Source organism: Saprolegnia diclina (assembly GCF_000281045.1).
Source record: "Saprolegnia diclina VS20 unplaced genomic scaffold supercont1.7, whole genome shotgun sequence".
NCBI classification, from domain to species: Eukaryota; Oomycota; class Saprolegniomycetes; order Saprolegniales; family Saprolegniaceae; genus Saprolegnia; species Saprolegnia diclina.
This window is the reverse complement of record NW_008246074.1, coordinates 910,926-937,981: the sequence shown is the minus strand read 5'-3', so window position 1 is coordinate 937,981 and position 27,056 is coordinate 910,926. Positions and strand designations below refer to the sequence as shown.

Genomic DNA, 27,056 nt, shown 5'->3' with positions numbered 1-27,056 from the left:
GGCACGTGTGTATGCCACCACAGTTGGCGAGGTCGCGGTTGGCGTCACGTTGAGTCGCTCCTCGGTCGCATGGTGTAAAGCCGTTAATCGCAGTGCTTAGAGTTTGGCCATGGCGTAGCCTACAGCTACTACACATAGAGCGTGGAGGAGGACGTAGAGCCTGTAGCGCTGGCTGTGCTTGTAGACAAGGAGCAGCGACGTCGACGGGCGGTGGCGGGCGCCGGGAATGTCCTTGAAGAGATCGAGCACCATGCCATAGGTAAGGCCCCAGAGCACATACTCGTCGGCACCGCGATCGCTACGCTCGTCGTCGTTGCCTCTCTGATGCGGCAGCGGGAGGTATATGCAAGGAAACGCAATCGTCGACCACCCGAGAAGGCGTAGCATGCGCTACGTGCGAGGCTACATCTCTTGTAGCAACAGAACAAGGCGTACGTGGAGATACGGCGCTTCGTTCGTGCGGCGCCTCATAGCGTCCAGCGGAATACGCAGCTCGCGCAGGCGCGCCGTGAGCACATGCTCGACGTCGACCCAAAAGGCGGCGCTGACCTCGGACGTCTGCAGCGTGAATGCCGGCGCCGCCATCTCCGTCCAGAGAAAGACTAGACAGAGAGCGATGGATACGAGACGTAGAAGGAATGGGTTGCGTACCGTGCGTACTCACAACCATCGTGTTGCCGCTTGTCGCGGCGCGGACCGGCAGCTGCCCGAGCAACGTGGCCGAGGCGAGGTCAAGACCGACCTCCTCTCTAGCTTCACGGATCGCAGTCTCGAGGGACGTTTCGTTGGCCTCGCACTTGCCGCCGGGAAACGCGATCTGGCCGCTCCATCGGTCGCGCGGGTTGACAGCGCGGCGGATGAAGAGCAGCCGGATGCGGTCGCCGTCCACGCGGAGGACAGCCGCGACGCTGGCCTTCTACACAGAGTGCATACTCAGACGACAATAGGCGCAGCATGAAGCGGTCGTACGCGGGCGCCGTTGAGGACGCGTACGGGCCGGCGCGCCAGCGACGCTTGCAGGTCGTCGAGGAAGGTCTGCGGTGCCACCATGCGCTAGCCGTTTTGGCACCATGTGGCGACTTAAAACAGTGTTTAATTGCTGTATCCAGGAATTGTGCGACGACGGCCACCACCTTATGCGCATGGCCACCACGACGCACGTAGTACATGGAACAGTGTACAACTTGTCATTCCTGGGTCCTCGGACCTAAACAATGCACACGCATGCAGAGAAAAGCTCGGCGAGTGGGGTCCACCACACGATGAATCTCTCCGTACGCAGCTCACTCCCAACGACCACGTGCTGGTGCCACCTCCCACGCATTCTGGCTAGCGCTACGTATGCAAAGCCTTTGAGTTAACCCGTGCTACTTTGGTTTCAACGCGAACACAGCCTTGATATGCAGAGTAAAGGGCGTCAAGACTGGTGACTGGCTCGTCGGACAACGGAGCCCGCACCGCTGCAAGCACAGCCACAGCCGGCGAGCGAGCGGAGAAGTGCTCATCTCTACACCAGCCGCTCTTCTCTACGCAAGCAGCGTCTGAGCAAGCATTCGAAAGCGCATCACACGTCGATCCCTTCACATCGACCATACAACGAGTTGGACAGCGTACTCTCGTAGCCAGACTCATGCGACGAGGCGACATGCAAAAAAGCACGCACGCGGACTCCATTTAGGGTTCTTACATGTAGCATGAAGCATGCAAGCCGCCAAGTGTCCAAGTGTCGATGACGCAGATGACAATAGTGTCCTTCGTCGTCGCGGTAGGACTAGCCGCGGTCGACAAACTTGGTGATGCGGATCGTGTTTCCGCAGCTGCCTTCTTGCGCGACGACGGCGGGCGGGCACTGCATGGGCTGCGCAGGTGCAAACGACTGGTCGTTCTCGTCGACTTGATATGGATACGGTACGTTCTTGGTCCAGCAGCTAAACACTTCGTAGAGCGCATTGTCCCGGCAGCGCAAGACAACCTATCCACAATGTTTATAGTCCAGCCCGATATCGAGTCGACCAGACTGCGTACGTCGAGTCCCTTCTTCTTGAACGCAGCGACGAGCGCCGGCTTGGTCACGGTGCCGTTGATGTTGTCGGTGATGAGTTTTGGTGTGCCAATGTACTGTGCCATCTGGACAGCCGTGCGCAAGTAGTTTGTCTCGAGCATGCCGCTGCACGGGAAGTCGTACATGGGAATCACGTTGATCGGCGCGGGCGCGTCCGGGTTCCACATGTTGGCCGGGTCCTTGTTGAAGTCGAATGGGAAATACTGGATGAGCTTGTCGCGCGTGACGGCGCGAATGGCGTCGCCCGAGAAGAGCGCCGGCTTGCGCGTGCACGCAGGGTGGGCGAGGCGTGGCGCGGTCGCGTCTTCGAGGCGCGAGAGCTGCGGCACATTCTCTTTGTAGATCGGGTACAAGCGACCGGTGACGAGGTTGGTTTTGATGTACGGCGGCGGGTGGTAGCAAATCGAGGCGCACATGCAGCTACACTGCTCCGGGTACCACGCACTGGTGTAGATCCACAGGTCTTGTGAGCCCCAGAATTTGTCGTGGGTCGGTGCCGGCGTCTCGGGGGGCGGTGTCGTTGTCTTGGGTGGCTTGGGTGTCGACGCCGCCGCCGCGATCGCGAAAAGACCAGCTGCGCTTGCGAGTACGCAACGCATGGCCATTGGAAAAGTGAGTCGTGGGCCGCATGTCTGAGGCGCATCTGATAACAGAACGCGTTCTGAGTCTGACTACACGCCCGATTGCACTTGATAAAACCGGATGCCAACTACACCAGCGGTGGAGGGCGCCGCCCTCTTTGCGACGAGCGAGCTACTCGACGATGCAAATTCGAGTGCAGGATCCACGACGATGGCAACCGACTCAGACGCACCTGACTCGGCAGATCGCCCGTCGCGACTCAGACCGCACGGTTGTCGGCCCAGATTCCGTTCCTGTTGACCAGTAGACTATCTGGTAAAGCTCAACGCCACGCTCTGCGTATCCGTGCAGTCGAATGACAACGACAGAGTCGAGCGATCAATCCAAGGCGGCTCCCGTAGGCTTATTCACGCGAAAAACGTCGTCGTATCGATCCATCCATCGATCTATCCATCCATCGATCTATCCACCTACTGTACACTGTATCCATCTATCTGTCTCGCTCGAGCGACCGTTTCGCGTGCGTCTGCGATCTTCAAAGGACGTCGATTGGACCGAGTGCTGCATGAGCGCGCTGCCCCCGACGTCCTGTGTATCCTCCCCGCCCAAGCCGGTACGCCGTCGAAAAGTACTGTTGCTCGCCATACATGCGTGTGTTCTAGTCGATGCTGCGCGATTACGTGGCGCTCGCATTGCCCGAGGTGGCCAAGTCATCGCCATATGCAGCCCGCTACAAGCGCAAGCTCAAGAAACCACCAGCGGTCTTGGCCCCACTGCGCAAGCATAGCGCCACGCACGCCATCGCCGTCGCCGAGAGCCGCGTTGTCAAAGCCATTTTATCACGCGCCGACCTAGTGCAAGAGATGCGTCTTCTCTGTCGCGAGGCGTCAAAGGTCGACCGACCGACCGCCACCAGCGAGTTGGCGAGACGCCTCGGTGACGCAACCAACACTGCCGTGCTCACGCTTCTCGAATGGCGCGCGGCCAAACGCGAGACGGCGGCGCACGCCAGAGCCCCCGCAACACCGAGCTTTCGATGGCAGGGCGCGCCGTACCTAACCCTTCTAGCCCGTGAAACCTTGGACGTCCACGCGCTTCTCAACATATCGACGCCACCCAACCCATTTTTTGTATCGTGCGAGCTCGAGGCCGTGGCCGGTTGCTACAAAGCGGCGGCTGACAGTCTCTTGCAAGACGCGGACTTTCTATTGGGCTGGCAGCCGCCGTGTACAAAGGACGCGGTGGAGCATGTCATACCGACGAAGGGTCTTCTCGACCACGCGCTTAACGCGCTCTCCCCTGCAGCGATAGCCCAGATCCAAGCGGTCGTCCACCCGCCCCGTGGCTTGCACTGTGTGACGGACGCCATCACATCCCTTGTCGGCATGAGCTTCTACGAGACCCCACCACGCGTGCTCCTGCACCGACTGCGCGCTTCGGATCAAATGTTACCGAGTGCGCTGACAGAGATCGCGGCCACCTTGCTTGGCGAGACCGCATGGCTCCCCAGTGTCCTACTGCGAGAGAGCCTTGGTATGGCGCAACTGAGCTTTTGGTTGCTCCAGCTACTGCTGCAGCATCGGCGCTGCCGTAGGCCACTGGAGCTGCCGACTGCGCATAGTTGTCACCCTGCTGTCCGACGGGCGGTGGGAATGGGCGGACGTGTCTACCTGGTGCGCCTACACAGTTCGAACGACACGACCATCACGCTCTGGTCGACAAGCGGGCCAGTGCTCACGCACACACTACACGCTGCCGACGGGCGGTCGATGCGAGCGCAGCCGGCGCTACTCGACGCTTACGTGGCGCGACTGCAGCCGCTCCTGCGAATCGCAGCGCCGCACTGCGACGCGTCGCCATCGTTGCATCTGGTCGGTATACACGGCACCGACACCATTGTGGCTTCCGTCGATCTCACGGCAGCTAGCTCGTATGCCGACGTCCGTCGGTTGCTTCTCGACCTGCCGGTACAAGCTGTCGTAGGGACACTTTGTTCTACTTTGTTATGTTATAGAAAGTACCGCAGCCGTATGCGTTCCTGTATCGCGGCAGCATCCTTGGACGTGCGCTGGAGCCAAGTCGGCGCCCGTGGTGTATCTCGCCGCCGCGTCGCATTGATATTCAGTTGCAGACGCGACAAGAGACGCGTCACCATGTGTTTGTGCCAACTGCGATAGACAAACACTATAATTGGCTCTTCCCCCACGAGATCTCGGACATGGACCGCGATATCGAAAAGCGCGACGAAGCGCGGCGGCAACGGGCCGCGGCGTCGCCCCCGCGCACGCACTGCACGCTCACACTCCACGTACTCGTCACCTTTGCAAAATGCTTCACCATAAGTTGTCGATAGGTGGACATTCCGTCTGCCGTGCTCACCGTCGACGTACGTGCCACCGTTTCGACAACGCTGCAGGACGTTCTGGACGCGCTGCGATGCGAGGTACTGTTGCCTCTCGAGATTCGAGGATGACACATTGTCCATTCTTCTCACGTAGCATGGGATCGACGCTGCGTCGACCCACGACGTGTGCGTCCTGTCAACCCCGCATACGATACTGCCGATCACAACACGACTGAGTGCAGCCAACATTGGACACGGCAGTGCTCTCAGCTTGCACCACCGGCGCGTCGACGTAGCCCTTGTGTGCGCCGGCACACTCACGGTGCTTTGCCCACCCGACACGCTTCGTTGCAGCCATAGCGCTATGGTACGCGGCATATCTTGCATATGACGTGATCGATTCATTCTTGACGTAGACGCAGGCGCGCTTTAGCCACTGGCAGCTCTCGCCGGGCGATTCTTTGTCACTCGATGGTGACACGTACACCGTCACGGCCGTCAACATGGCGGCTGGTACCGTCACGGTCCATCCTGCCGTCGTGACGGACGACCGCTGGGACCTACTTGGCACCAAACATCTGCGCCAAGTGCTCGTGGACCCTCGGTTTCCCTGGGAGCTCGATGGCCGCATGGAGCAGTACCTCGCATCGCACGTGGCGAGTACCGCGACGACAACGCAATTCAGCGTCGAGCTATGCACGCGCGTCTTGCTAGAGACAGTGGCGTCCCAGCTGCACCTCGTCCAGGTACGTCGTCGTTTTCGTAACCTTTGTATGGACGATGGCCACTCGTAGGCAGCGGTGCAGACGCTCCCGCTCGACATTTGCGTTGGTATCCTCTACGACGACCTCTGCACCACCTTTCCTGTCACCCACGGCGTCACCAACGTCAAGTTCTCATTGTTCCTCAAGAGCTACCGGCTCCACACGGTGCTGCTCCTCACTTCGGCTGCCAGCGTCCACGCCTACTTTTCACTGCATTTGCGACCGCATCAATCGTCGCTTCTGCTGCCCGACTGGAAAACGTGCTTGGTGGCGATGGCGCACAGTACGTACAAGCACGTCCCGGCCGCGCACCCGCCGCCCAAGACGCCCAACGACGCAATCGCCTTCTTCATCTACGCGTGGGTCCTTGTGCAGGGCCCTGTGGCCGTGCAACGCCAGTTGTTGTCTCGAGCGACCGAGATGGCGCTACGACGACTGGGCCGCCGCCTCTGTGCTGTCGTGCGACTGCAGGCGACGCATCGCGGCTACCGCGCCTTTACTCAGTAACGAGCAACTATATGGGATTTGGGAGCGCGCGGCTGATGGTGTGGCGGTAGATTTCGCCTCTTGCGCTGGCGAACGATACGACTGCAAGCGCTCTGGCGCTGCTACGCCCAGCGACGTCGGTACCTTGTGCAGCTTGCTGCCCACCACGCGAGACTCCGGGCCGCGCTCGAGATGCGAAGCGCTCTCGTCCTTGTCTGCTTTGTGCGCCGAAGTCTCCGACGCAAAGCCGTTCAAGCCCAAGTACAGCGGGACCGACAAGTGCGCGCGGAGAAAGCAGCGTTCTGGCACGACCGCCGTCTTCGCCGGCGGCGCCATGAACGTCGGTGGACCGGTGCGATCACGGTCTCTACCCACAGACACCTCAGCACTAGACTGCTCGTGTCCCTGCACCGCGACGCGCGCCAGCCCACCGTCGCAACCCTCTCGGCGTACAACCCTATCACGTCGGCTGTCTATGTCCTCCACATTTCCACGTCGCTATTGACCGAGCATCTTTGCCTGCCAGCGTCCGCGTCGATGGCTCTGACGCTAAGTGCATTGACTCCGCGGCTGCAGCTCGTGCCTCCAAGTACCCTGCGCCTCTCGGTCAAACCCGTGACGTACCGGCGTGGCGAGTGCGTCCACTTTGGCGTCTGGTGCTTTGAGCCGGCCTCCGTTGGGGCTCCGCCTGCATCGCCACCTCTGTATCGCATGATTGTCGAGGCGTACCGCACCACGGGGCTCGTGACCCTTCGCATCTACAACCCACGGTCTGGCATCGTCCTCAAGCTGCGTGATGTCATTCCTGCAACGGTGTAGAGACTCGTTTGTGTGGCAGACGGTGCAACCATACCGATCGCCCACCGATGTGATGACGGTGCGGCATCGTCATCGATCTCAGTTGCCATAATTGTCTTTTCTAGTACCTCCACCGACTGCATGTGATTGCAACGGCGGAGGGCGGCTACACACTCGCCACGACCGACGACGTCACAGCGGCGGCCAAGGGCCTCGTGGCGCTCGCCTGCCAGTGCCACTACCGGCGCCGTCGCGCACTGCAGCGCGCGATTCAACAAGCGTGCGACCAATGGGTGCGCGTGCAGGTGCGCAGCACGTACGAATATGTCCACCGTGTTTCGGGGTGGTGGCGCACCTCGTCGCCCAAGCTATTGACAATATTTCTATCGTCCTCGACGCCAACACACAGCATGGTCGAGTACCAGCACATTCGCAACACGACCCAATGGTTTGGTGGCGGACCGTACTACATTTACCCTCGGCGCGCGCGACGCGTGCGGTTGTCGCTTCCGGACGCCGCCGTCGTGGTGCAGGTAGAAAAAGCCACGTCTGGTCGCGCTCGAGTCGAGTCTGGTAGATCTGGTTTCGCCACCAGATGTTCAACCACAACTTTCGCCAGTGCGTGCGGGCTCTTGCTCACACCCAGCGCTTCGACAACCAAAAGCCGACATTGCCGATCGCGGTGCACGATCTCTCAACCTTGCACGTCGCACTCGCCACGCACTTGGGCCAAGTAGACAGTGGTATGCCCTTACTTGTCTCCTGATGATGTACTAGCTCGAAGCGCGGACGCATGCCGCCTTGCTCTACGAGTACGCCATGCGGCTCTGTTTCTCGCAAGAGCGCAGCCTCGCCGACACGGCGCTTGTGCACTGCTGCGCCAGTGCCTTCTGGCTCGCGACCGAGACGGCGCCACATTGGCGGCGGTGGGCCCACCTCCAACTCCAGCGCTACGGTCGCCATCTCCACCGGCCGTCGGTCGACTCGATCGAATATCTCTTTTACCAGACGGCCTATCTGCACCGACCGACGCACCCGCTGGTGCTCGAGAGCTTTGCTGTCTTTTTAGATCGTGTGAGCCATCGACCGGGTCGGGCGCTCGATGTATATACGCAGGCGCTGGCGCGGTCGCCGTCGCCAATGCTGTTGCTCGTACTCTACGACCTTGTTGGCTGAACACTGAATATGCTGGTCTAGAACTATGCAGCATTTCGAATGCGATACCCGGCGCTTACACCCGTGTCAACTGTGTGGACGGCCAAACCGCTCGGCGCCGACGGCCTTGTCGAACCTACGTACCCCACGCTGACGGTGACGCGGCGTCTCGAGGTGGCGGCAGCCGTGCTACAGGTACAACCGACTCGGTTATTGGAGAAGAGGTCTGGACAAGCTTTAGCGCTGGCTCCGCAAGAGGACGCAGCGGTACCTCTTCTTTCCGACGCTGACCGAAGCGGTCTGGGCACTGCAGACCAACACGTTTGCCGAGGCCCGGTACATTGACGACCGGCACTCGCATCGGCGCATGCTGACAGTCGCTCTCCACATTCATTTTGTGCTGGTACAACGTCGACGACTATAGAATTCATTTGTGATTTACTAATTAGACCTAACCCTTATTTACCCTAGCATGATGCTGACCGCGCCAAAGCGCTCTACCACACCCTCTTGACAACGACCCCGAACGAGCCTCTAGTTCGTGGGGCTTTGCTTCTCGATGCGTTTGCACAAGCGTACTTGCCGCAGGCGATGACGCTTCAGTTGCAGCAGCTGCGACGTCAGCGCATCGATTGGTCTCCGCTCGAGATGACGTCGCTGCGATTTGCTGTCGTGACGCGACCGCACGCGTGTCGCACATGGCTCTACTATGGTCTCTACCGCCAGCTCTTTTGTGACGACGTCGACGTGGCCGAGCGGCTCCTGTGCCGCGCCTCGCGCCTCGCGTCGACGCCGACCGAGTCGGCTCAAACCCACGCGGTACAACTGCAATATCGGGGAGATCTCACAGCTCGTAGGTCTATCTTCGTTTCCAGCGCCAGCGCATGCTGGGAGCACTCTGGTCGGGCCAAGGGCCGTCGCGAGGCTTGTATTGGAGCCAACACTCGCGCGCGATCGCCCGCATCGACGTCTGGTACCGCATGGAGCACCACGTTGAGCGCCACCCAGGCCAAAGCCGGCTGCGTCGTCTTTTTTTCTGGTCGTTGTGGGATCGAGCTCATGCGGTTTGACGCTGACACTAGGGTCCACGCACCGACGGGCCAACGCGTGTGGGAGCGACTGCTTGCGAGCGCACCCCATCGCGCTACAATGTCGCCGGATGTTGCCGCGGCTATGGACACAATCGTCGCATGTGAAGCGCAACGCCGGGCCGTGGAGACGCTGCAGGTACATTGTATCAACATTTCAAGTTGGCCATGGCTTTGCATTAGACTTGGTGCCGGGTATGGACGCAACGCCGGCACTATTTGGGGTACCGTAGTCTTGACGACTACTTGCCACAACCCGCATCGGAGTCCTTGCGGCGCGCCCTCGGCCTTCACTTTGAGCTGGTGCGTACTTTCTTCTTCGATCCGTTGACGACACATGCGTCACCATTAGGGTCGGTGGCGCGACGCCCAAGCCCTCTACACGGCGGCGGTGTATGCAGATCCAACCGACGCACTCGCTGTCGGTGGTCTCTTGCTCGTGCTCGGGGCGCAACGCCAGTGCGAGAAAGCTTTGCGTTGGCGACGGCACTGGCAAAGGTTGGCGACGCGCGCCGACGCTGCCCTGCTGCTGCTACTGCACAGCCAAGCGGCTCTCACGGCCCATCCTTGCATATGGTGGGGCAGGCTCAACTACGCTCTCTGCTTGCAGTACCTTACGCCGCGGCTGGACGTGGCCGAGCGCGTCTATAGCACTAGCCTTTTGAACTTTCCTGCCGCCAAGTCTACTCTCTCCGAGGTATTGCGGTTCCTACCATCGAACGCGGAGACACGCGCGACTAGATGCACCAACGCTTTCTACATGCACGGCGGTGGCGAGGACCACTGCAGGGGACGTCGCCCTCCTATATGCTTGGTGCTACCAAGACGCTTCTCGTGTCGCACGATGCGGCGGATTCATTGGCTCCGTGGACGCGCTGCCACGTTGACCGCATCACGTTCTGGTCGTTATCTACGTCACGTGTCGTGAGGCTCATGGACAGTGCAGGTACAACACCAAGACAGAGCGCTATCGATGGCATTTGCCCGAGGCGGTGCGTCGGCGTCATTGGCAGCTGGCGGCGCGGCGGCTCCAAGCGTGGTACCGGCGGTCGTGGGCGAGGCCTCTCTTTGTGTGGACGTCTTCGCCCGCCCGCCTCTCGGGTGCCAAGTCCCTTTGGGACACCTTTGCGTCGATCGAGCAGCTGCTGCAGTCGTACGGAACCGAGACGACGGCGCGGGATCCTGTACAGTTGCGCTGTGGAGGACTTGCGGCAGCGCTCGAGTTGCCGCGCTGTGACGCCGCCCGCGTCATGCTCACGACAGCGGCCAGCCTGGATCCGACGACGGCAACGTGGCAGCTCCTCGGAGACGTCGTCGCTTTCGCGCGCGTTGCCAGCCCGACGAACGGCTTGGCCCTTTTCGTATCGGGCGTTGTGCACCAGTACATTTCCGATTTGCCCGTGCTGGCAGTACGCTACTACTGGCGCGCACTCGCAGTCGCACCAGCGCTTGCCCCTCTGGTGACGGAGGTAGAAACGTCGGCCTTTGCATGTTGTCACATCTGCTGGGTAGCACGAGGGGCATCTGGCGTCGACGTCTGCGTACAAGATCGTCTCGCTCCGTGCAAACGCACACATGAGTGCGACGGTATTTGCGACCGGGCCACGATCTATCGAGCGACGGCGGGTACTCGGAGCCGCCTTCTCTTTCTACTGGTAGCTGTGCTCGACCTGGGAGCATGTTCTAATTGCGTAGGTGGGATCGTGTCGCCCGCCGGGTGTTTCTAGCGCCAAAGCGTCTTCTCTACTGCGCTCCGATCGCGGCGTGCACGCTCGACGAGCTCGCAACGCGCCTTCAAGTACGCCTTCCCTTTGCCACTCTCGTCGACTTGACGTGTAATTGCATAGCGCTGGGTTAAGCAGCATGCCATTGGCACCCATACGATGGCGACGCGCTTGTACCACAACTTGGCTTTTCTTCAGCCTCCGGCTGCGGACGTCAACAACGACGACGACGATGAAATGCTGCAGCTCGTCGCGCACGGCTGGTCTCAGTCGCCTGTTCGTGTCGACTCGCTTATGATGGTATATTAACGATGGCCGTGTAGTCGGAATGGCTCTCGCGCTTGGCCGCGGCCCAACTACGGTCGTCCAGCACGACTGAGCTGCAGCTATGCTTGGCACTGGGCTCGATTCTCGATACGCGCACGCTGTTTCTACCTCGGGCGGTGCGCATCTTTCAGTCGCTTCAAGCTGCAGGAACGATGCGACTGCGCGAGTTGAAGCTCTGGCGCGCACTCGCGTGGCACTTGGTGGGCAACCCCCGCCATGTCGACGCACTCGTTGCCGCTGGCGTCCTTTGCTACCACGTGGCCAAGGACGTCCGGGAAGCGTACAACTTCTTTAGCAAAGCGCTCGATATCGAGCTCACAACGGTGCCCACGGTGTCGCCTTGTTATGAGGTACAGTGTCGACAACCGCGCGGTGAATACGAAATCATCGGTGTGATATAGTGGCTATACCAGCTTTTGGCGCGCGACGGCTACAGGTTGCGCTACGCCGGGCCGTCCATAGCTATGCAGGCGCAGGCGCGCGTTGTCCTCTCGACAACCAGTACAAAGCGGCTCGAGATTCATATGGCGGACGCGCGCACGCTGGGCTTCTATGTGCACATCGAACAAGTCTTCTGGCGACTCCCAGCTGCGCTTCAAACCCAGTTTAACGCGGAGCGCTGGGATGTGTCGGCGCCTCGGCACTTTGCTGCGGCGGCGCTGGTCGCGGTAAACCCTGAATTTGCAAACAGAGGCATACGACTTGGATAGCGCTGGTGGCGACGCCGCATGTGCATTTACTACCATGTCATGCGTCGCTTTGCGCCGTGCTTGCGTACCGCCGTGGGCTTGGCGAGAGACTACGTGCGAGAGGCCGACGCCATGGCGCCGCTGGAGCGTGCGCTCTACGTCCTAAGCTTTCTCGGGGATACTCAAGAGGCGCAAAAGAGCTTGGAAGTACTCATGCGTGAGACGCCAAATGAGCCTCTGGTGCTCTACGGCCTCGCCCTTAGCCTCCTGCAGTGCGATACAGAAAGCCTCGAGGTCTGGCCGACCTTGCAACCAGGCGAAAGAACCATGTGAACGCACTAGGTCCCGCAGCAAGTACGCGACCTCCTCGTGCGCGCCGCCGAGCTCGATCCGAGGCGAGAGGTACTACAGGCGGCATGGCGCACGTACTTCGCGCCCGCCCTCCGAGTGCACCCCGATACTGCGCTACCGTGTGCTCTGCTCTTGAGCGAGTTTGTCAAGGGCCCAGACCATGTCGTGGCTGCCACTTATCGCTGGCTTTGCCGTCAACGCCACGTTCCGTGGTCGGTGCATGTACGCTCAACAGCCCTCCTTCGGAAATGAGTGTAGTGTCGTAGCATTATGTGCGTCACCTCGTCGAGTCGCGCGACGGCGGCTGGCATCCCCGCGGCGGTCCTCCTCGCCATCGGCTCAAGTACTCGCTGCGCCTATCGACCGTGTTGCACTGTCCGTCATGGTCGTTGTACTTGGACCCGACAGCGTTGCACCAGTGCTTGCAGCTCTACTGGTATACAACCTTCTACAAATGGCGCAGTCGACTCGTGTCGCTAGGTACGATGCGACGTCGAACTTGACGTACTGGACACCGCCCGCGTCGTCGCATCGGTCGCACGTCCCCGCGTCTCTGGCGGTGCAGCATGCCATGGCGCGGCGGTTACAGGTCGGAAAGTATCAACTTGATGTGATTTGCATGACGTGGCACGTTGCAGCGCTTGTATCGGCGCTACGTGCGACCCATTGTGACGGTGTCGCTGTATTATCTTGTGCAAGCGCTGAAGTACCATGCCACGGTCGAGGCCAAGTACAAGGCCGAGCCAACACGTGCGGCAGCGATCATCAACTACACGCTACACGTACATACCTTCCAGGTACCTTGAAGCATACTGAACGCCATGGTCTTACGTTATTGGAAGCGCAATGGCCGCACCACCAAGGCGCTGTACCGTGACGCGCTAAAAGTGAGTGCCCACCCCGTCCTTTCGTGCGCCTACGCCATTCACCTGCTCGCGACGTGCCAAGCGCCACGGCTGCACACTCTCGCAGAGGCGAATCAGCGCATTGCCGACGCCAAAGCTGCAACCAACGACGCTCGCTTCTTTTCGTTGGCCCTGCACGCCTTCTTCCACTACGCGGTCCTCTACGATCCCAACGACCCAACGGCATGGCTTCACTTGGCGCTGGTGTTGGACCACATCTACGACGACGTCGACCGCGCTGAAACGTGCTTTCTTCAAGCGCAGACGCTGGCGCCTTCAGACCCTTGCATTACCGAGGTCCTCGAGTCGATCGCACTATGCTTTTTTACCTGCTACTAGAACTACACTGCGTTTCGCGCCGCACTGCCGCGTCGTGACGGACCGACGCGCCGGCTACAGCAGCGCGCTAAGTGCGTTCTCGCGTTGAGTGCCGAGTGGCACTACATGAAGCTTTCGTCCGAGGACGTCGCGGCCAGCAGCGCGCTCTCACGCTTCTTTTGGTGCGCATCTCGACCCAACAACAGCACGTCATGGGGCGTAGGTACAACCGTCTTCGCGCGCGGGCGTACTGGCGGCTGCCGACCGCGCTCGGGCCGTTGCTGCGCGCCACAGCGAGTCGACGTTCGCGTGTCGAAGCGTGGTCCACCGTCATGGATACGTATGCTACGCGTCTCCAGGTGCGCATGCGCATGATTCGGCAGGTAAAAAGGGCAGTGTGTAGCGGTCAATGCGGCGCTGGCTGTTTTTGCAACGGGGGCTTCTGATGCACCCCAAGGATACGACGGCGCGCGCTACTCTCGCGGCGCTCGATGCCTCGCCCTTGCACCGTGCATTACGAGCGCATTTTATCGAGGTACAAAGCCGCTCGGCCATCGGCGGTTTGCAACACAGTGCGCTTAGCTCGACGTGGTGTCGGCCCGAGGACTCTACGAGCCGCTAATGCGCACGCGACAGCCACCCGGCGTCGCCCTGTACGCTTACAGCCTCCTCCTGCTCAGTCAGCGCGCATCGAGCGACCAAGGACGCGCGTTAATGGCGCGGGCAACTGCATCCTCGACGCCGCCTTCGATGCTGGCCTGGCTCGGCCATCTCTTGCGCTGGAGCGTCGTGCTATGGCCAAGTCGCAGTACGGCGCTCGTGCAAAGTAGCCTCTACCACGAGCTCGTGCTCGGTGATCTCGGGGCCGCACGCTTTCTCTTGGCCAGGGCTCTGCGCCTTGACGCCAACGACGCCTATGTGGTAGGCTGCCTCAAAGATATGTTGCTAGGATGGCTTGCATTTTGCTGCTAGTTGGACCGACTTGCTGCGGTGGACGCGGCGCGACTGCGCGTTGGCAGTCTTCCGCTGCAGACGGCGCACGCCCACTCGACGGTGGTTGGCCTCTGCGGCCACTGGCAAGAACGCGCTTGGGCGCTGTCGCCCCACCAGCACGTGCGCTACTGGTACTGGATCATACAATGCGAGAAAGTGACACCACGCGGATGTCTTATGGTGGTTAGGGTCCACGTCGTAACGGGTCAAACGACGACAACGATGCCTTAGACAACACCTTGGCGGAACATGGCTTGCGCGACTTTGAGAAAGCCCGTCATGTTGGTCGCCGTGTGCCAGTTGCCGACGCAGTTGAATTCGACCGCGGTCGCCGAAATGGACTTGAATACCTTTTGCATGCACTCTACAGTATCAATCTATCAACCTCGTTTTTTCAAAACCAAAGTCCAAGACGGACCTTGCGCGATCGCGTCGACGTCGTCGAGCGCCAAGTCGCTTCGTCCCGCAACGCCCTTGAGATGCAGCGCCAGCTATGCAGCAACGTCCAGAGACGCTGTCGTCGCAGAGCATCAACGTACCGCGGCGCCGTTTGTGGCTTTGCACGGAGCAAAGATCACGTTGTGCTGCTGGAACGTCTTGATGGCCTGCGCAGACAACATGTCCTTTTTGACAGTCGACATACGCGGTGGCGTCGTACCTCGGGGGTGCACGGCAAGTGCGCGCCTTCAAAGACGCCCTTGCAGCCGTTCTTGACGAGCTTCTTGGCCGACACATCTAGACATATACACATATTGTCATCGTACGCTATGTATCAGCTAACCGTTGATGTCGTATTGCATCGCGCACGGAAATGCGTAGTCGCACGGGTGGTCCCAGAACGACGTCTCTTCCGACGGGTAGTACTTGGCGCTGGTCGACGTCATGATGTAGCCGCCGAGGCGCGCCGTGTGCTCCGACTTGATGTCCTTGAGCGTCTGCAGCTGCGCCTTGGAGAACCCTTCCTTCGTCATGAGCTACATCGTACACGTATGGGTCATGTACCCTCTGGCTCAATGACGTGGCCCCAGACGTCGCTAAAGCCAATGGGAATCGCGCCGAGGTCGAGGAGCTTTTCGGCTGTGTGCAAGGCGACGGTGCCCGAGCCCGAGACGAGGCAGCGCTTCCCAACCAACGACTCCTTGGCGTCTTCCACGAGGATCTTGGCAAAATGCGCAATGCCGTAGCCCGTGATCTGCGGAAACGAGTGGCCACCGAGGACACCGTCGACGCCCTGTTTCCATGTCAGCATCGCACCGGCATATATGCGGTGGCGCGTACCGCGGGGTGCATTTGTCGCAGGCGCTTGTACTGCCCAAACATGTAGCCCATCTCCTTGGGTCCGACGTTGACGCCGCCCGTCGGAATGTCCGAGGCCGGACCAATGTAGTTGGCGAGCTCCGTCATGTAGCTTTGGCAAAACCGCATGATCTCAGCCTCGCTTTTGTCGAGCGGGCTAAAGTCGGCGCCGCCGGCCGCGGCCCCAAACGGTCCGTAGACTGCATTGCGAAACACATTTTCAAACGCGAGAAACTTGACTGTCCCGTGGCGGCAGTCGCCGTGGAAGCGTAGCCCGCCAATGTACGGCCCTAGACCACCCATGAGTCGCGTCACGTTCGAAGGAAAGGGCTACCGCAGCAGCTCGAAAACTGAACGCGGAACCCGCGGTTGACACGGCGACTGCCTTGGTCGTCGATCCAGGGCACGCGAAACTACGCAGGACAACCATGATGGGTCCTTGCCACTCCGTGATGGGCGATACCTGGATGACGCGCTCGGGCTCCATGAGCTGCTTCATGACCCACGCGTACTTGGGATACCGGTCCAAGACGGGCGTCACCGAGTGCACAAAGCTCTGGACAGCGTCCAAAAACCTACATCGCCGTTGCTTCCTCGTGCAACGACAAGGACGTCGACGATCGCCACGTACTCGGTCTGGTACGGGTCGCGCCGCGTGGCCTCTTCGTACCTACATGCGCCACCATCTGCATCGTGCTGGACACGCACATGTGAACGTACAGCATGACGGCAGCTTCGGCGCCGGACCGAAACTTCTTGTCGCCTTCGCGGCGAAAGAGCGGCTGGTTGCGCCACGCCTTCTTGCCATGCACCGTGCCATGGACGTCCGACATGAGCGTCGGCGGCTTGGCGTCGGCAAACCCGCGCAGGCGCCCCACACTTGCTCGCAGCATTGGGGAAGAAGGCAAGAAGATCGCAAGTTGCGTAATGACACACGTTCCTCATCGCTCCAGTTCTTATCGCTCGGCAAATAAGATACCAGATCTGGTCCGACTTTCATGGGATTGGTCGATCGGAAATCTTTTTAGCCAATCACCGTAGCTTGAAGTTGCGATGGAACGGCAACTTGGCCACAAGAATTTCTGTCGTGTCAACACCAGACAGCAAACGACGATGGCCGACACCCTCCTGACGCTGAGCAACGACCTCGAGGGCCGCGACAAGCTCACCAAGCTCACGCAGTACTCGACGCGGGCGATCGCCTACTACATCCTCGCCGCCGACCCCAAGAGCGTCCTCGGGCAGCAGCTCACGGCGCTCTTCAAGGCCACGCAGTCGGCGCGCAAGGCCTTCCGCGTTGGCAAGTCGTTCAACTATGGCTCCAAGATCTCGGCGACGCTCAACAACAAGGTAAGCGTGCGAAGGCGCGTAGCGTGGCGCTCACGGCGATGCGTAGGCGGTCGCGCCGTACCAGCGCAACCTACAGCTCGTCCAGGACGTGGGCATGGTACGCCGATGCTGCCTTCGACGTCCTCATCGCGTGGTTGCGTCTAGTGCACGTTCTTCCTCTTTGACAACGCAGCCTTCTTTGGCGCCAACAAGGTGCTCAACATCGACACCGCCGAGGCCATGAAGCGCGGCGGCTACTTCTGGTACCACGTCCCACGGCTGGCCGATCGACGCGATCGACGGATAGGTTCTGCGCCAACGTCGCCGGCTTTGTCCTCGCGTACGAAGCGCTCAAGCAGGTCCGTCAGTATCCTATCTGAACGGGGTGCTAACGCTGTACGACCAGGAAACGGACAAGGAGACGGACCTCCACAACACGCTCGCCGCCAAGAAGGCCGACAACGTACGTAATTGCTCACGAGAGATGCGCATCGACAGCGTGCCTAGTCGCTGACGCCCGACGACGCGCAAGCGCTGCTCGCCGAGATCGACGCGGTCCAGAGCGCGCGCTGGAAGAAGACGCTGACGCTACTCAAGTCGACGTGCGACCTCATCGTGTCGAGCAACACGGCCGGCGTCCGGCTGCCCGAGCGCATCCTCGGCAAGAAGCTGCACGACGGCATCATCGGCGCTGTCGGCTGCGTCTCGGCGTCGGTCGTCTTGTACAACATTGTCCACAAGAAGAAGTAAAGCGTAATAGACAACTTGTGGTGGTGGTCGAGGGTGTTAAATAATGGTGGTGCTCTAACTACTAGGTCGAAAGAAGGAGGCCGTCCCAAACAGCTCCACGTCTTCGCGGAATTGCGTGTCCGGTGCGAGATCGACCACAATGTCCCGCTTCAGCTTCTCCCTCTCCTGTGCCCGCTGGCTCGCCAGCGCCTTCTCTTGCTCCCGCAGCCGCGCTTCCCGCGCTGCAATCTCGGCCGCCGCTTCGTCGGCCTTCTTCCGCTCTGCTTCTTCCCGTTCCCGTTCCATCTCTCTCATGCGTGCTTCCATCTCCTTTTGTTTCTAGAGACCATGGTATGAGCCATCGCAGCATGTACAGCGGTCGTCTACCTGTTGCGCCATGTCGTCGGCAAACGACTGCGAGTCCTTGCGCTGTTCCTTCTGGAGCTTCTGTTGTTCTTCGGCTTGGGCCTTGAGCCAGAGCGAGCTCGACGCGTGCTCGTTCGACTGGATCGGCATCGGCCCCGCCGCGTCCATCGAGGCCAGCTTGGTCCACGCGCAGTGGTTCTCGACCTTCAATGGCTCGGTATCGCCCTCCACTGCACACACAGATTAACCTACCACACATATGAGTGCCATGCTTACCCACGGCGCTGCCAATCTCCGCAGAGGAGGTCAGAGCAGAGGCACTTACAAGTGGAGGCGACTAACCACACAACAGATGAATCATCCAGGAGGCCCACGCGCATCTAGAAGTGGTAGCTAGAGACCTTTTGCAAAGGCCGCTCCGTGTCCGAGTCGCTGCTGTCCGAATCGTCGTCTACATCAGCCCATGAGCTTCGTTGCACTGGATCGCAAGGATGACGTACCCGACGAGCTCGAGCTGTCCGACGAGCTGCCCGACGAGCTGTGTTCAATCGTCGGGACCGGCACCGGCGCGGCGGCCGCAACAACTTCTTGCGGCGGCACATACGTCTCGCCCTCAATGGCAGCGAGCTGGCTCTTGAGTTGCTCGTGGCGCGACTTGACCGACTCGGCGACTTCCTTGGCGTACTGCAGGCGGCTCTCCGAGGCACCCTTGACGCTGGGTCGCTTGGCAGGGCGCTTGCGCTTCTTGGCAATGTTTTGCTCCTACGCATCGAACGCCATGAGCACACGATGCTCAGCGGGTGATGCGCGTACCCGGACGTAGCCTTCAATCATGCGGAGGCAGCGCGTGTCAAACATGTTGATGTCGAGCTCGACCTCGTCGTCGCCCTGCGTGATCGTATGCAGCGGCACCGTCTCCGAGATGATCTGCAGCACGCGCGAGAGCTTGTCTTCCGGGAGCTCCTTGAGGTCGGCCGTGAGCTTGTGCTTCTCGGTCGCCGTCATGGGTCGCGAGAGGTACTCTTCCGTCATGTCTTGCATCTTGAACGGTCTACGAGCAGGTGCCATGAGCCACCATTGCTGCTAGCAAGAGACTACGCACCGAGGTTTCGTCGACTTGATCGGGTTGCCACCAATCGGCGTGCCGAGCGGCGGCGTACCCTTGCCCGACGCCATCTCTTGCACAATCACCTTCATCTTCTCAATCTCTTGCTTGAGCGACTGGATCTCTTGGTTCTTGGTGAGCGACGCGCGCTTGGACTTTTTCGCGCGGTTGCTGTCGACCGAGCCCTCGCCGTCCGACGTGTTGCCGTGCTTGCGCGACTTGGCGGCCGCCGACTCGTTCTTGAGGAGGCTCTTGTACTTTTTTTCAAAGTCGTCGAGCAGCTTGTGCGCAAAGACGTACACCTGCGTGTGCGGCGCGTTGTACAGCATCGCGTTCGTAAAGACGAGCCGGACGTGGCTCGCAAAGTACTCGGGCTCGGCGTACACGCCGTACTCAAAGTTGGACCGGATCGTGCCAAGGTCCATCGGGTCTTTGATCACGTTGAAGTAGTCGGGGATCCCGAGCGCGACGGGGTCAACAGGCACGAGAAAGGGCAGCGCCTTCGGGTTGCCCATGAGCGTCTTCAGCGTCCCGAGGCACTTGCGCATGATTGGCGCGCGGTCGCGGTCGACGCCGGCATCTTCGCGCAAGTGGGCGGGGATCACGCGCTTGCGCTCCGACCGATTCCGTGACGAGATGAGAGGCGACGAGTTGCCCGACGAGATCGAAATGACCGACGAGAGCTTCGTGTGGGGCACAATGACGTGCGTGACTTCAACGTCCGGCGTGCCGGGCGCCGACGAGTTGTACTCGGACATGGGCGTCGAGCCGGGTAGCGCCTTCTTCTGCTTTTTCAACGCCGGTGCCTTCGTGGCGGACGCGGGCGCGGGCTTGGGGCGCGTGCGCTTGGCGACCGGCGTCTTGTCTTTCGGCTTGTAGGCCTTGTAGAGGCGCATGACCTTGGTCGCGTCATCGAGCACCCCTTGCAGCGTAAAGGCGCCGAACCGGTTCTCGCCGTTGCCGCGCACGAGGTACGCGTGGTCGACGTCGCACTTGTAAAACGAGAGCACGACGTCCTTCTCGGGCACCGTGTTGGGCTTGCCCTTCAACGTCTGGATCTGGAAGAAACCATCGAACGACCGCTCCATGACGACCGTATCTTTCGGCGGCGCATCGTCGGCCGGCGACGGCGAAGCGCGGTTCTCGTCTTCGTCCGTCACGTTGTCGCCGTGGCCGTCCAAGGTCGCACCATGGCCCTTCTTCGACTTCATCTCAAAGAGCGACGTGATGCCATTCGCATACTCGGCCTCGAGCATCGCCCAGCGGCCCGTCCAGAGCGCGGTGCCGTTCTCGTCGACCGTGTACGTGCCAATGAGGACGGGGCAAAGCGTGCACACCTCGGTCGGCAGCAGCTGCCGGGACAGCGCCATCGTGCTCGACGTGAGCGGGATGCTTCCAGGCCGGTCGTCCTCCATGGTTGTCGTCGTCGCCATGCTCGTTGTGTTCATCGTCTCGCCGGGGCCTGCGTCGGCCGTCGGCAAGCTCATGCGTCGGTCGTCGTCCATGGCGGCCTAATACATGGAACAAACAAATACGAAAATGAACGTTCCCGACAAAACCACCCCGAAAACCCAAAACGTCGCGGGCGGACCTCCCATTTTGAATACAACACGGGCCTCCCCCCGGACCCATAGAAAAAACACTACAAAGACGCTGCTTTCCGACCCCAAACCCTAGGGGGTCCACCCCCGCCCCTACACGAAAGCGCAACGATTGGCGCCCACCCGGTCATGACTCGGCCACAGTATGGGCGGTCGCCGCCCGTCGCGCCGCCTGCGCACACACGCTCCGGACGCGACGAGCACGACGCACGCTTCATGGTCGTGGGGACATGCAGGTAGCGGCGACGACGGGCTACGATTCCATGTCTTGGCGCCATGGCCAGGACCCTCGCAGCGCGTAGGGGGGGTCGTCGAAGCCATCGATCGCGGACGCGCGCCGGTCCCCGCGCCTGCAACGCGGCCGAGTTGGCGATTGCAGTCGCCTGTGATTCGGCGGCCGGTCCGTTGCCGGCAGTATACAAACTTCAAGAGAGTCGACCCCGAGCCCTACCTGCATTCTGGGCAACAGCCAATCACGTTGCGGGTGCAGGGGTCCTACGCGTTGCGATTGGCTGAAATTGGCTGGTTCTCGAATCGGACCGACTTCGCGCCGGTTCGACGGTTGGCTGTTTTTTCGCGCGGTGCGTGTTTTTTTGCATTTTCATACAAACACCAAGACGATCTTTTGATTTAAAAAATATCGAACGCGTCTGACGTGGCGCCGCGGGCTAGGGCTTGCAAACGGCTTCTAGATTACACACTTGATGTTTGTATGTCGGCTACGCTACGTGGTTTTTTCTTTTTTCTTGGCGGCTTTCTCCGCCTTCTTTTTTTGGCTGTCCGCCTTTGGTTTCTTCTTGGCGACAGGCGCCACCTTGTCGGTTTTGTCCTTCTTGTCCTTCTTCTTGGGTTTTGGGGGCGACTTTGGCGAGCTCGATGCCGTAGTGGGGTTCTCCTTGCCGACGTCCGCCTTGGTCTTTTTCTTGCCGGTGTCCGATTTCTTGCTCTTCTTAGCACTGGCTTTCTTCTCGTCCGGCTTGGCGCCTTTTTTGTCGGATTTTTTTGGCTTTTTTTTTTTTTTCTTGTTTTGGCCGTCCTTGGATTCGTCATACGTGGCGCGCCAGTTGACGTCCTTGTTGCCGCCCTTCTTGTTGCCGCGCATCTTGCGCCGCATGCGCTTCATCGCGTAGCGCTCCATGGCCGCCTGCTTGCGCCGGCGTCGCCACTCGAGGAAGAGGCCGGCGAGCAGCACGACGCAGAGCGCAATCATGCCAATGATGAGGTTCCACGGCAGCGCCGGCACGTACGTCCAGTCGTAGAGGTTCCGGCCGGCGTCAAAGGTCGACTCGACATTGCCGGCCGCGTCGATCGCGCGGAGCCGAATGCGGTGGTACCCGCCGTCGAGCCACGAGACAAAGTTGATTTCGCCGAGGCAGTCGGTCCAATTCCGCACCTACACGCCGCAGCGACGTCGCCACGAGCAGGAGCATGCAGTGTCGTACCACGAGCATCTCGACGAGGTCAATCACGTGGTACTGGAAGATCGTGCCGGGTTTTGCACTGGTAAACTGAAAGATCGTCTGCGACGTCGACGACTCGGGCGTGAGCGTAAAATAGGACGTCGGTAGCGTCGGATCTGACGCGCAAATGACATATTGTGCGGGATCAACGTGTGTACCTCGGTACCACGCATCGTTCTCAAAGAGCTGGTTGTCGACCTTGCCGCCAAAGACGTAGACAGTGCCATTGTGCACGGTCGACGCGTGCGACGAGCGCGGTGTCGGTGTCCACCGGCACACGGACGCTTGGACGTTCGGGAACGGGTCCTTCGTGTCCACCTACGCCCATCGTATCCTGTGGCACAAGACGACAAGAGGCGCCGTACTTGCGGCACGCTGCCCACATCGGGCCACTTGTACAGCCCCGTGATCCAGTCAAAGACGGGCGTGCCTTGGTGCGCGCAGCCGTCCCACACGCTGTTGGCAGCGGCGGCGGCCGCGGCCGCGGTGGCGGCGGCATTGGCAACCGCGTTCGCGCCTTGGAGCACGCTCACGTTGGTCCACTCGGCGCCGTCGTACCCCACGGGCGCAATGCTACACTCACGGTTGCAAGGTGAACGCGAGGTGTTAGCTGCTTACTTGCACTGCTGGACGACGAGCTTGGCGACTGCAATGTAATCGCAAATCGGCACGTTGTGCATGGTGCGCAGGTCGATCACTGTGTCTGGTGCGAGGCCGGTGAGGTCGGCGATGACCCGAATGTTGGCGGCTTCCAGCGTCGAGACATCGGTGGGGGCCATGCCTTGGAGCAAGGCAACCGAGCTTTGCGGCGTCACATAGACCCGCTGCGTCGTGCTCGGTCCAAAGTCGAGCGACCAGCGCGACGCGTTCGAGGCGCGTGTCCAAACATCCCCGAGGAACACATCGTCGTTTTCACCAAACATGGCAATGAGGTAGCTCTCGTTCGGCTGCGTCACCGGGACGACACTCATTTTCGCGCGGGGCGACCACTCGGCGTGGAGCGCATCGAGGACCCACTCGATGCCATCGACGCTGCGCCACACGTCGTTGCGCAAGCCTTGGTGGGTCGAGCTACGTACGTCGCGGTCGCGGCCGCCAAAGATCCAGAGATGGCCTTCCCACCCGACCATTGCGTGTTCGCCGCGGCCGGTCCACGCCGCGCTCGGCGTCAACTGCACCCAGCGCTGGCCGTCCGGCGACATCCACACGTCGTTCATAAATTTGCGGTAGTTGCCGCCGCACGCATACTCGTTGCCCAACGGCCGCTTGGCGATCTCGGGCCCACAGAGGTTCCGTTGCACCGACGTGTAGCCGCCCGCGAGGTACAACGTGCCAAAATACGACACCACCGTATGGTACTCGCGCGGCGACCACATGTTGCAGACGCAGGTGCCGGTGAGCGTGATCGGGTCGAAGTTGCACTTGCTGTCGCCAAAGCAATCTTTCTGGGTCGTGCACTGGTACGGCTGCCCGCCCGCCTTGTACGTCTCGAGCGCTGTGGGCATCGCGCACCCAATCGTTGCGAGCGACCACGAGACGCCTACGGTACCATAGTCGTTGTTTGCGTGGAAGCTGCCGCACCTGCGTCCTGGCTCTTCCAGACGTCGTTTTTGAGAATCGCATACTCCATCCAGCGCGCGGGACGCGGCGCCATACCGATTGTGTCGGCGATCGGCACGGGCAGTAGCTCCCGGGCGCGGCCGCCAAAGACATACAAATGGTTGTTGAAGGCGAGCGCGGCAAAGTTGCGCCGGGGCGAGAACATGGCGTCGGCAATGTACTCGCCGGGCGCTTTGGTCGGGTCGTCGCAGCCGCTCGGCGGGTACGGGTTCCATGGCGCACTCAAGCACGCAATCCAGTCGCTGTACAGAATGCCCGGGGGCGGCAGCTTCCCCGCGTTCGTTTGGCTCCATGTGAGCTCGGCTACGATCTGCGGCGCGGGCTCGCCCCACTGGTTGAACGTCAGGATGTTGATCGACGTGTTCCAGACTAGGAGGCGCATGAAGGCTTGGTATGCTAAGCGAAGAAGGTACCAATGCCGGTCGTCGCCCACACGTCGTTCCGGAATGAACCTCCGCCCGGATAGGCGCGAAAGTCCTTGCCCATCGTCGCCAGCTGCATGCGGTCGTCGCCGCCGAGGATATAGATGCGACTAAGCTTCCCCGCTGCGGTCTCGGCCGCTGAGAAGAGCTGTGAAATGGCCGCGTGTCCCCAGCGCCGCGTCCACGGCGTGCCCGACTCGATCGCCGCGTTGGTCTGCTTGGTGCCGCTGATTTCAGCCCAGTTGGCTACACCATGAAGATGCACACGTGAAAGACGGTACGTGGCACGTACAAGCATCGATTGGTAAGGCGGTGACGACAAGGCAGAGCACGCCCGTGGTTAGCCGAGGCCGCTTCATGGCGACGGCCGTTTCCGCGTCTGGCCTGTATTTTTAGGTGGCGCACAAGATGGATTGAGTGGCATGATGGGAAGATACACGTCCGTCGATATGGCGGTCGTTCGAGGTACCAAGGAGACGGTCGTTTGGGGCACCAGCCGAGGACGGTGCTGCAGAGGTCGTGTCGGCACCCTGAGGCCAAAGCGACTGTCGTTGGGCGACCGAGCAAGGTGCCAAGGCGGGTCTGGCAATAGCATTCGCCTACGCTGTGCATCGTACTGCCTAGCATGGCTGTCAAGGCGCATGCTGGTCCAGAGCCCTCGCCTGTGTTGGCGCTCGACCTGATCGCTGTGCAACTTCAAGGTTGGTCAGATGCTGGCCAATGATTGGCCGTATATTTTGCAATGCAACCGGACACCGGCGACATGGGCCCGCCAGCAGCCCCGCGCCGCAGCGCGCCGCCGACGCGCAATCGGTCCCGCTCACGCTCGCGCCGTGACAGCCAAGCAGCGGAGCGTCCTCGCAGTGCCGAGCGCAGTGGCGGCCGACGTGGCCATGGCGGTCGCTCGGGTGGCGGCGGTCGAGGTGGTCGTGGTGGGCGCGGTGGGCGTGGCAATGCGCCTCGCCATCCGACGACCGTCGACGTGCTCTCGCCGATCCCCATGTACCCGCGTCCGTACAGCGTGTATAGCGATCCGCCCGCGACCGGCGGGTTTCGCGTCGTTTGCTTCAACGTGCTCGCAGGTAGGTCTGGCCTTGCACGTCAACGCGCCGCATGCTGTGCGTAGACTACCTCGCGGCCGAGAGTCAGCAGCACGCGCGCCCGTACGACGCCTACAAGTTTAGGTACATTACTGCATTCGCCATGGCCAATCGCTTCCATCGCTCTGCGTAGCTGGGCCTTTCGCCGGACGCGGCTCTTGCGCGAGATTCTATCGTGGCGCGCCGACATTATTTGTCTCCAAGAAGTCGATCATTTTGTCGACTACTTTGAGCCTGAACTCGCACAGGTACATTGCCCGTAGAATCGCGCACGTGCCACATCTCTCTCTAGCACGGCTACGTTGGGCGGGCCCAGCAGCGGTACCGTCGCAGTATGTCAACGCACGCATCGTATGACGCGCACACGTAGGACGGGCGAGACGACGCTGGACGGCTGCGCCATCTTTGTCAAAACGTCGACGTTTGAGATGCTCGAGACGGTTGGCATCGAGTACAAGGTGCCGGGGCACGACGTGCTCGACCGTGACAACGTCGCGCTGGCGCTTGTGCTACAGTCCGTGTCGGACGGCGCGAAAATGGTGGTCGCAACGACGCATATTCTCTTCAACCCGCGGGTACGCTCTCGATTCAGCGTACAAATAGCTTGACTTCTCGCTCTTAGCGCGGCGACGTCAAGCTCGCGCAGTGCCAACTGCTCTTTGAGAAGCTGGCGGCGCTCCAAGCGTCCCATGCGTCGGACCGTCTCTTGCTCTGCGGCGACTTTAACTTTACGCCGTGCAGTCCGCTCTACGCGCTCTTTGCGACCGGCGTACTCGACTGCGACCGTCTCCAGCCACCCGACCTCTCGTGCCAAGTTTCGCCCAGCGTACGAGATACACACCATATTTGCTCTCTGGTCGTTGACGCCAAACGCTAGGGCTCGTTCTTTCACGAGCGGCGCCACGTCGAGACCGAAGCCGAATTGCGGCATCACGGCGCCGGCACGGCCGCTGGACGCTTTGACCCAGCGCAGCGCGGCCCCAGTAAGCGGTCGCCGCCTTCGAAATTCAACAAGGCCATTGGCGGCACCGTGTCCCACCCAGTATGTAAAATGGGCGCTGCGTCGGCCTAACTCGGTGGCGTAGTTTGCGCTCAAGAGCGCGTACGCGCAACACCCGACCGAGGCGACGACGGGCGAGCCGCTTGTGACGACCTACCACAACCGCTTTTTTGTAGGCGCCTAGGATGTTCACTGCCTGTCCTTAGTCGATGGCATCTGTAGGGCACGGTCGACTACATTTGGTTTTCGGCGCCGACGCTCCAATGTACGGGCGTCGTCGCGATGCCGGACGAAGCCGCCTTCTTCAAGCGCATCCGCGGCCTCCCGACCCAGTACGTTCGTAGTAGGACGTGTACCTCGTGGGCTCATTCGGGTGCAGGCACGTGTCGAGCGACCACCTCTCGCTTGTGGCCGACTTTGCACTTGCGTAACAGTATCAATG

At 60.8% G+C, this 27,056-nt stretch overlaps 9 protein-coding genes across 10 annotated transcripts; 4 read left to right on the top strand and 5 right to left on the bottom strand.

Annotated features, from left to right (window-relative positions):
* Positions 1-33: 33 nt before the first annotated feature.
* Positions 34-1,077, bottom strand: SDRG_03174 (hypothetical protein). The gene is made up of 4 exons (XM_008608798.1): positions 970-1,077; positions 652-916; positions 436-602; positions 34-390 (listed from the first exon to the last, which is right to left on the bottom strand). Exons 1-4 carry the CDS (start codon positions 1,048-1,050, stop codon positions 97-99), a joined length of 807 nt encoding a protein of 268 aa, XP_008607020.1. The 5' UTR covers positions 1,051-1,077; the 3' UTR covers positions 34-96.
* A 544-nt stretch (positions 1,078-1,621) lies between these two features.
* On the bottom strand, positions 1,622-2,667 carry SDRG_03173 (hypothetical protein; the record flags this gene model as incomplete). The annotated part of the gene is made up of 2 exons (XM_008608797.1): positions 1,622-1,972; positions 2,026-2,667. The coding sequence occupies 2 exons, from the start codon at positions 2,665-2,667 to the stop codon at positions 1,772-1,774; spliced, it is 843 nt and encodes a 280-aa protein (XP_008607019.1). The 3' UTR covers positions 1,622-1,771.
* A 504-nt stretch (positions 2,668-3,171) lies between these two features.
* On the top strand, positions 3,172-3,879 carry SDRG_03172 (hypothetical protein; the record flags this gene model as incomplete). Its single annotated transcript, XM_008608796.1, has 2 exons — positions 3,172-3,257; positions 3,307-3,879. Coding segments are annotated over 2 exons (659 nt in total), but the record flags the coding sequence as incomplete, so codon positions are not given.
* A 417-nt stretch (positions 3,880-4,296) lies between these two features.
* SDRG_03171 (hypothetical protein) lies at positions 4,297-14,817 on the top strand (the record flags this gene model as incomplete). Its single annotated transcript, XM_008608795.1, has 37 exons — positions 4,297-4,611; positions 4,659-4,952; positions 4,998-5,087; positions 5,143-5,355; positions 5,405-5,734; positions 5,783-6,255; positions 6,310-7,008; positions 7,058-7,115; positions 7,162-7,569; positions 7,614-7,769; positions 7,814-8,188; positions 8,234-8,386; positions 8,433-8,594; positions 8,663-9,010; positions 9,049-9,230; positions 9,274-9,418; positions 9,463-9,582; positions 9,632-9,976; positions 10,021-10,181; positions 10,226-10,748; positions 10,792-10,934; positions 10,975-11,077; positions 11,127-11,279; positions 11,327-11,680; positions 11,732-11,998; positions 12,041-12,313; positions 12,362-12,592; positions 12,637-12,806; positions 12,851-12,959; positions 13,009-13,167; positions 13,213-13,572; positions 13,615-13,775; positions 13,817-13,952; positions 13,997-14,128; positions 14,176-14,514; positions 14,566-14,717; positions 14,775-14,817. The coding sequence occupies 37 exons, from the start codon at positions 4,297-4,299 to the stop codon at positions 14,815-14,817; spliced, it is 8,835 nt and encodes a 2,944-aa protein (XP_008607017.1).
* Positions 14,734-16,815, bottom strand: SDRG_03170 (hypothetical protein). The gene is made up of 11 exons (XM_008608794.1): positions 16,603-16,815; positions 16,514-16,552; positions 16,346-16,457; positions 16,217-16,295; positions 15,865-16,172; positions 15,589-15,817; positions 15,368-15,544; positions 15,245-15,321; positions 15,126-15,191; positions 15,005-15,077; positions 14,734-14,950 (listed from the first exon to the last, which is right to left on the bottom strand). The coding sequence occupies exons 1-11, from the start codon at positions 16,773-16,775 to the stop codon at positions 14,814-14,816; spliced, it is 1,470 nt and encodes a 489-aa protein (XP_008607016.1). The 5' UTR covers positions 16,776-16,815; the 3' UTR covers positions 14,734-14,813.
* A 146-nt stretch (positions 16,816-16,961) lies between these two features.
* Positions 16,962-18,000, top strand: SDRG_03169 (hypothetical protein). The gene is made up of 6 exons (XM_008608793.1): positions 16,962-17,232; positions 17,279-17,329; positions 17,377-17,474; positions 17,519-17,570; positions 17,618-17,674; positions 17,719-18,000. Exons 1-6 carry the CDS (start codon positions 16,996-16,998, stop codon positions 17,959-17,961), a joined length of 738 nt encoding a protein of 245 aa, XP_008607015.1. The 5' UTR covers positions 16,962-16,995; the 3' UTR covers positions 17,962-18,000.
* Positions 17,955-21,378, bottom strand: SDRG_03168 (the record flags this gene model as incomplete). Of its 2 annotated transcripts, XM_008608791.1 has the most annotated exons (7): positions 19,409-20,898; positions 19,120-19,357; positions 18,807-19,068; positions 18,708-18,757; positions 18,583-18,643; positions 18,328-18,536; positions 18,016-18,279 (listed from the first exon to the last, which is right to left on the bottom strand). In XM_008608791.1, the coding sequence occupies exons 1-7, from the start codon at positions 20,896-20,898 to the stop codon at positions 18,016-18,018; spliced, it is 2,574 nt and encodes an 857-aa protein (XP_008607013.1). The 2 variants fall into 2 exon arrangements, with proteins under 2 accessions (XP_008607014.1, XP_008607013.1); XM_008608792.1 differs by having other exon boundaries at positions 17,955-18,279; positions 18,328-18,554; positions 18,632-18,757; positions 19,409-21,378.
* Positions 21,379-21,633: 255 nt separating this feature from the next.
* Positions 21,634-24,956, bottom strand: SDRG_03167 (hypothetical protein). The gene is made up of 8 exons (XM_008608790.1): positions 24,807-24,956; positions 24,506-24,760; positions 24,054-24,461; positions 23,091-24,012; positions 22,838-23,045; positions 22,631-22,790; positions 22,455-22,588; positions 21,634-22,405 (listed from the first exon to the last, which is right to left on the bottom strand). The coding sequence occupies exons 1-8, from the start codon at positions 24,871-24,873 to the stop codon at positions 21,737-21,739; spliced, it is 2,823 nt and encodes a 940-aa protein (XP_008607012.1). The 5' UTR covers positions 24,874-24,956; the 3' UTR covers positions 21,634-21,736.
* A 558-nt stretch (positions 24,957-25,514) lies between these two features.
* On the top strand, positions 25,515-27,045 carry SDRG_03166 (hypothetical protein; the record flags this gene model as incomplete). Its single annotated transcript, XM_008608789.1, has 10 exons — positions 25,515-25,596; positions 25,641-25,698; positions 25,748-25,862; positions 25,907-25,935; positions 25,985-26,189; positions 26,237-26,440; positions 26,492-26,656; positions 26,700-26,786; positions 26,837-26,946; positions 26,994-27,045. The coding sequence occupies 10 exons, from the start codon at positions 25,515-25,517 to the stop codon at positions 27,043-27,045; spliced, it is 1,107 nt and encodes a 368-aa protein (XP_008607011.1).
* Between the last annotated feature and the right edge of the window lie 11 nt (positions 27,046-27,056).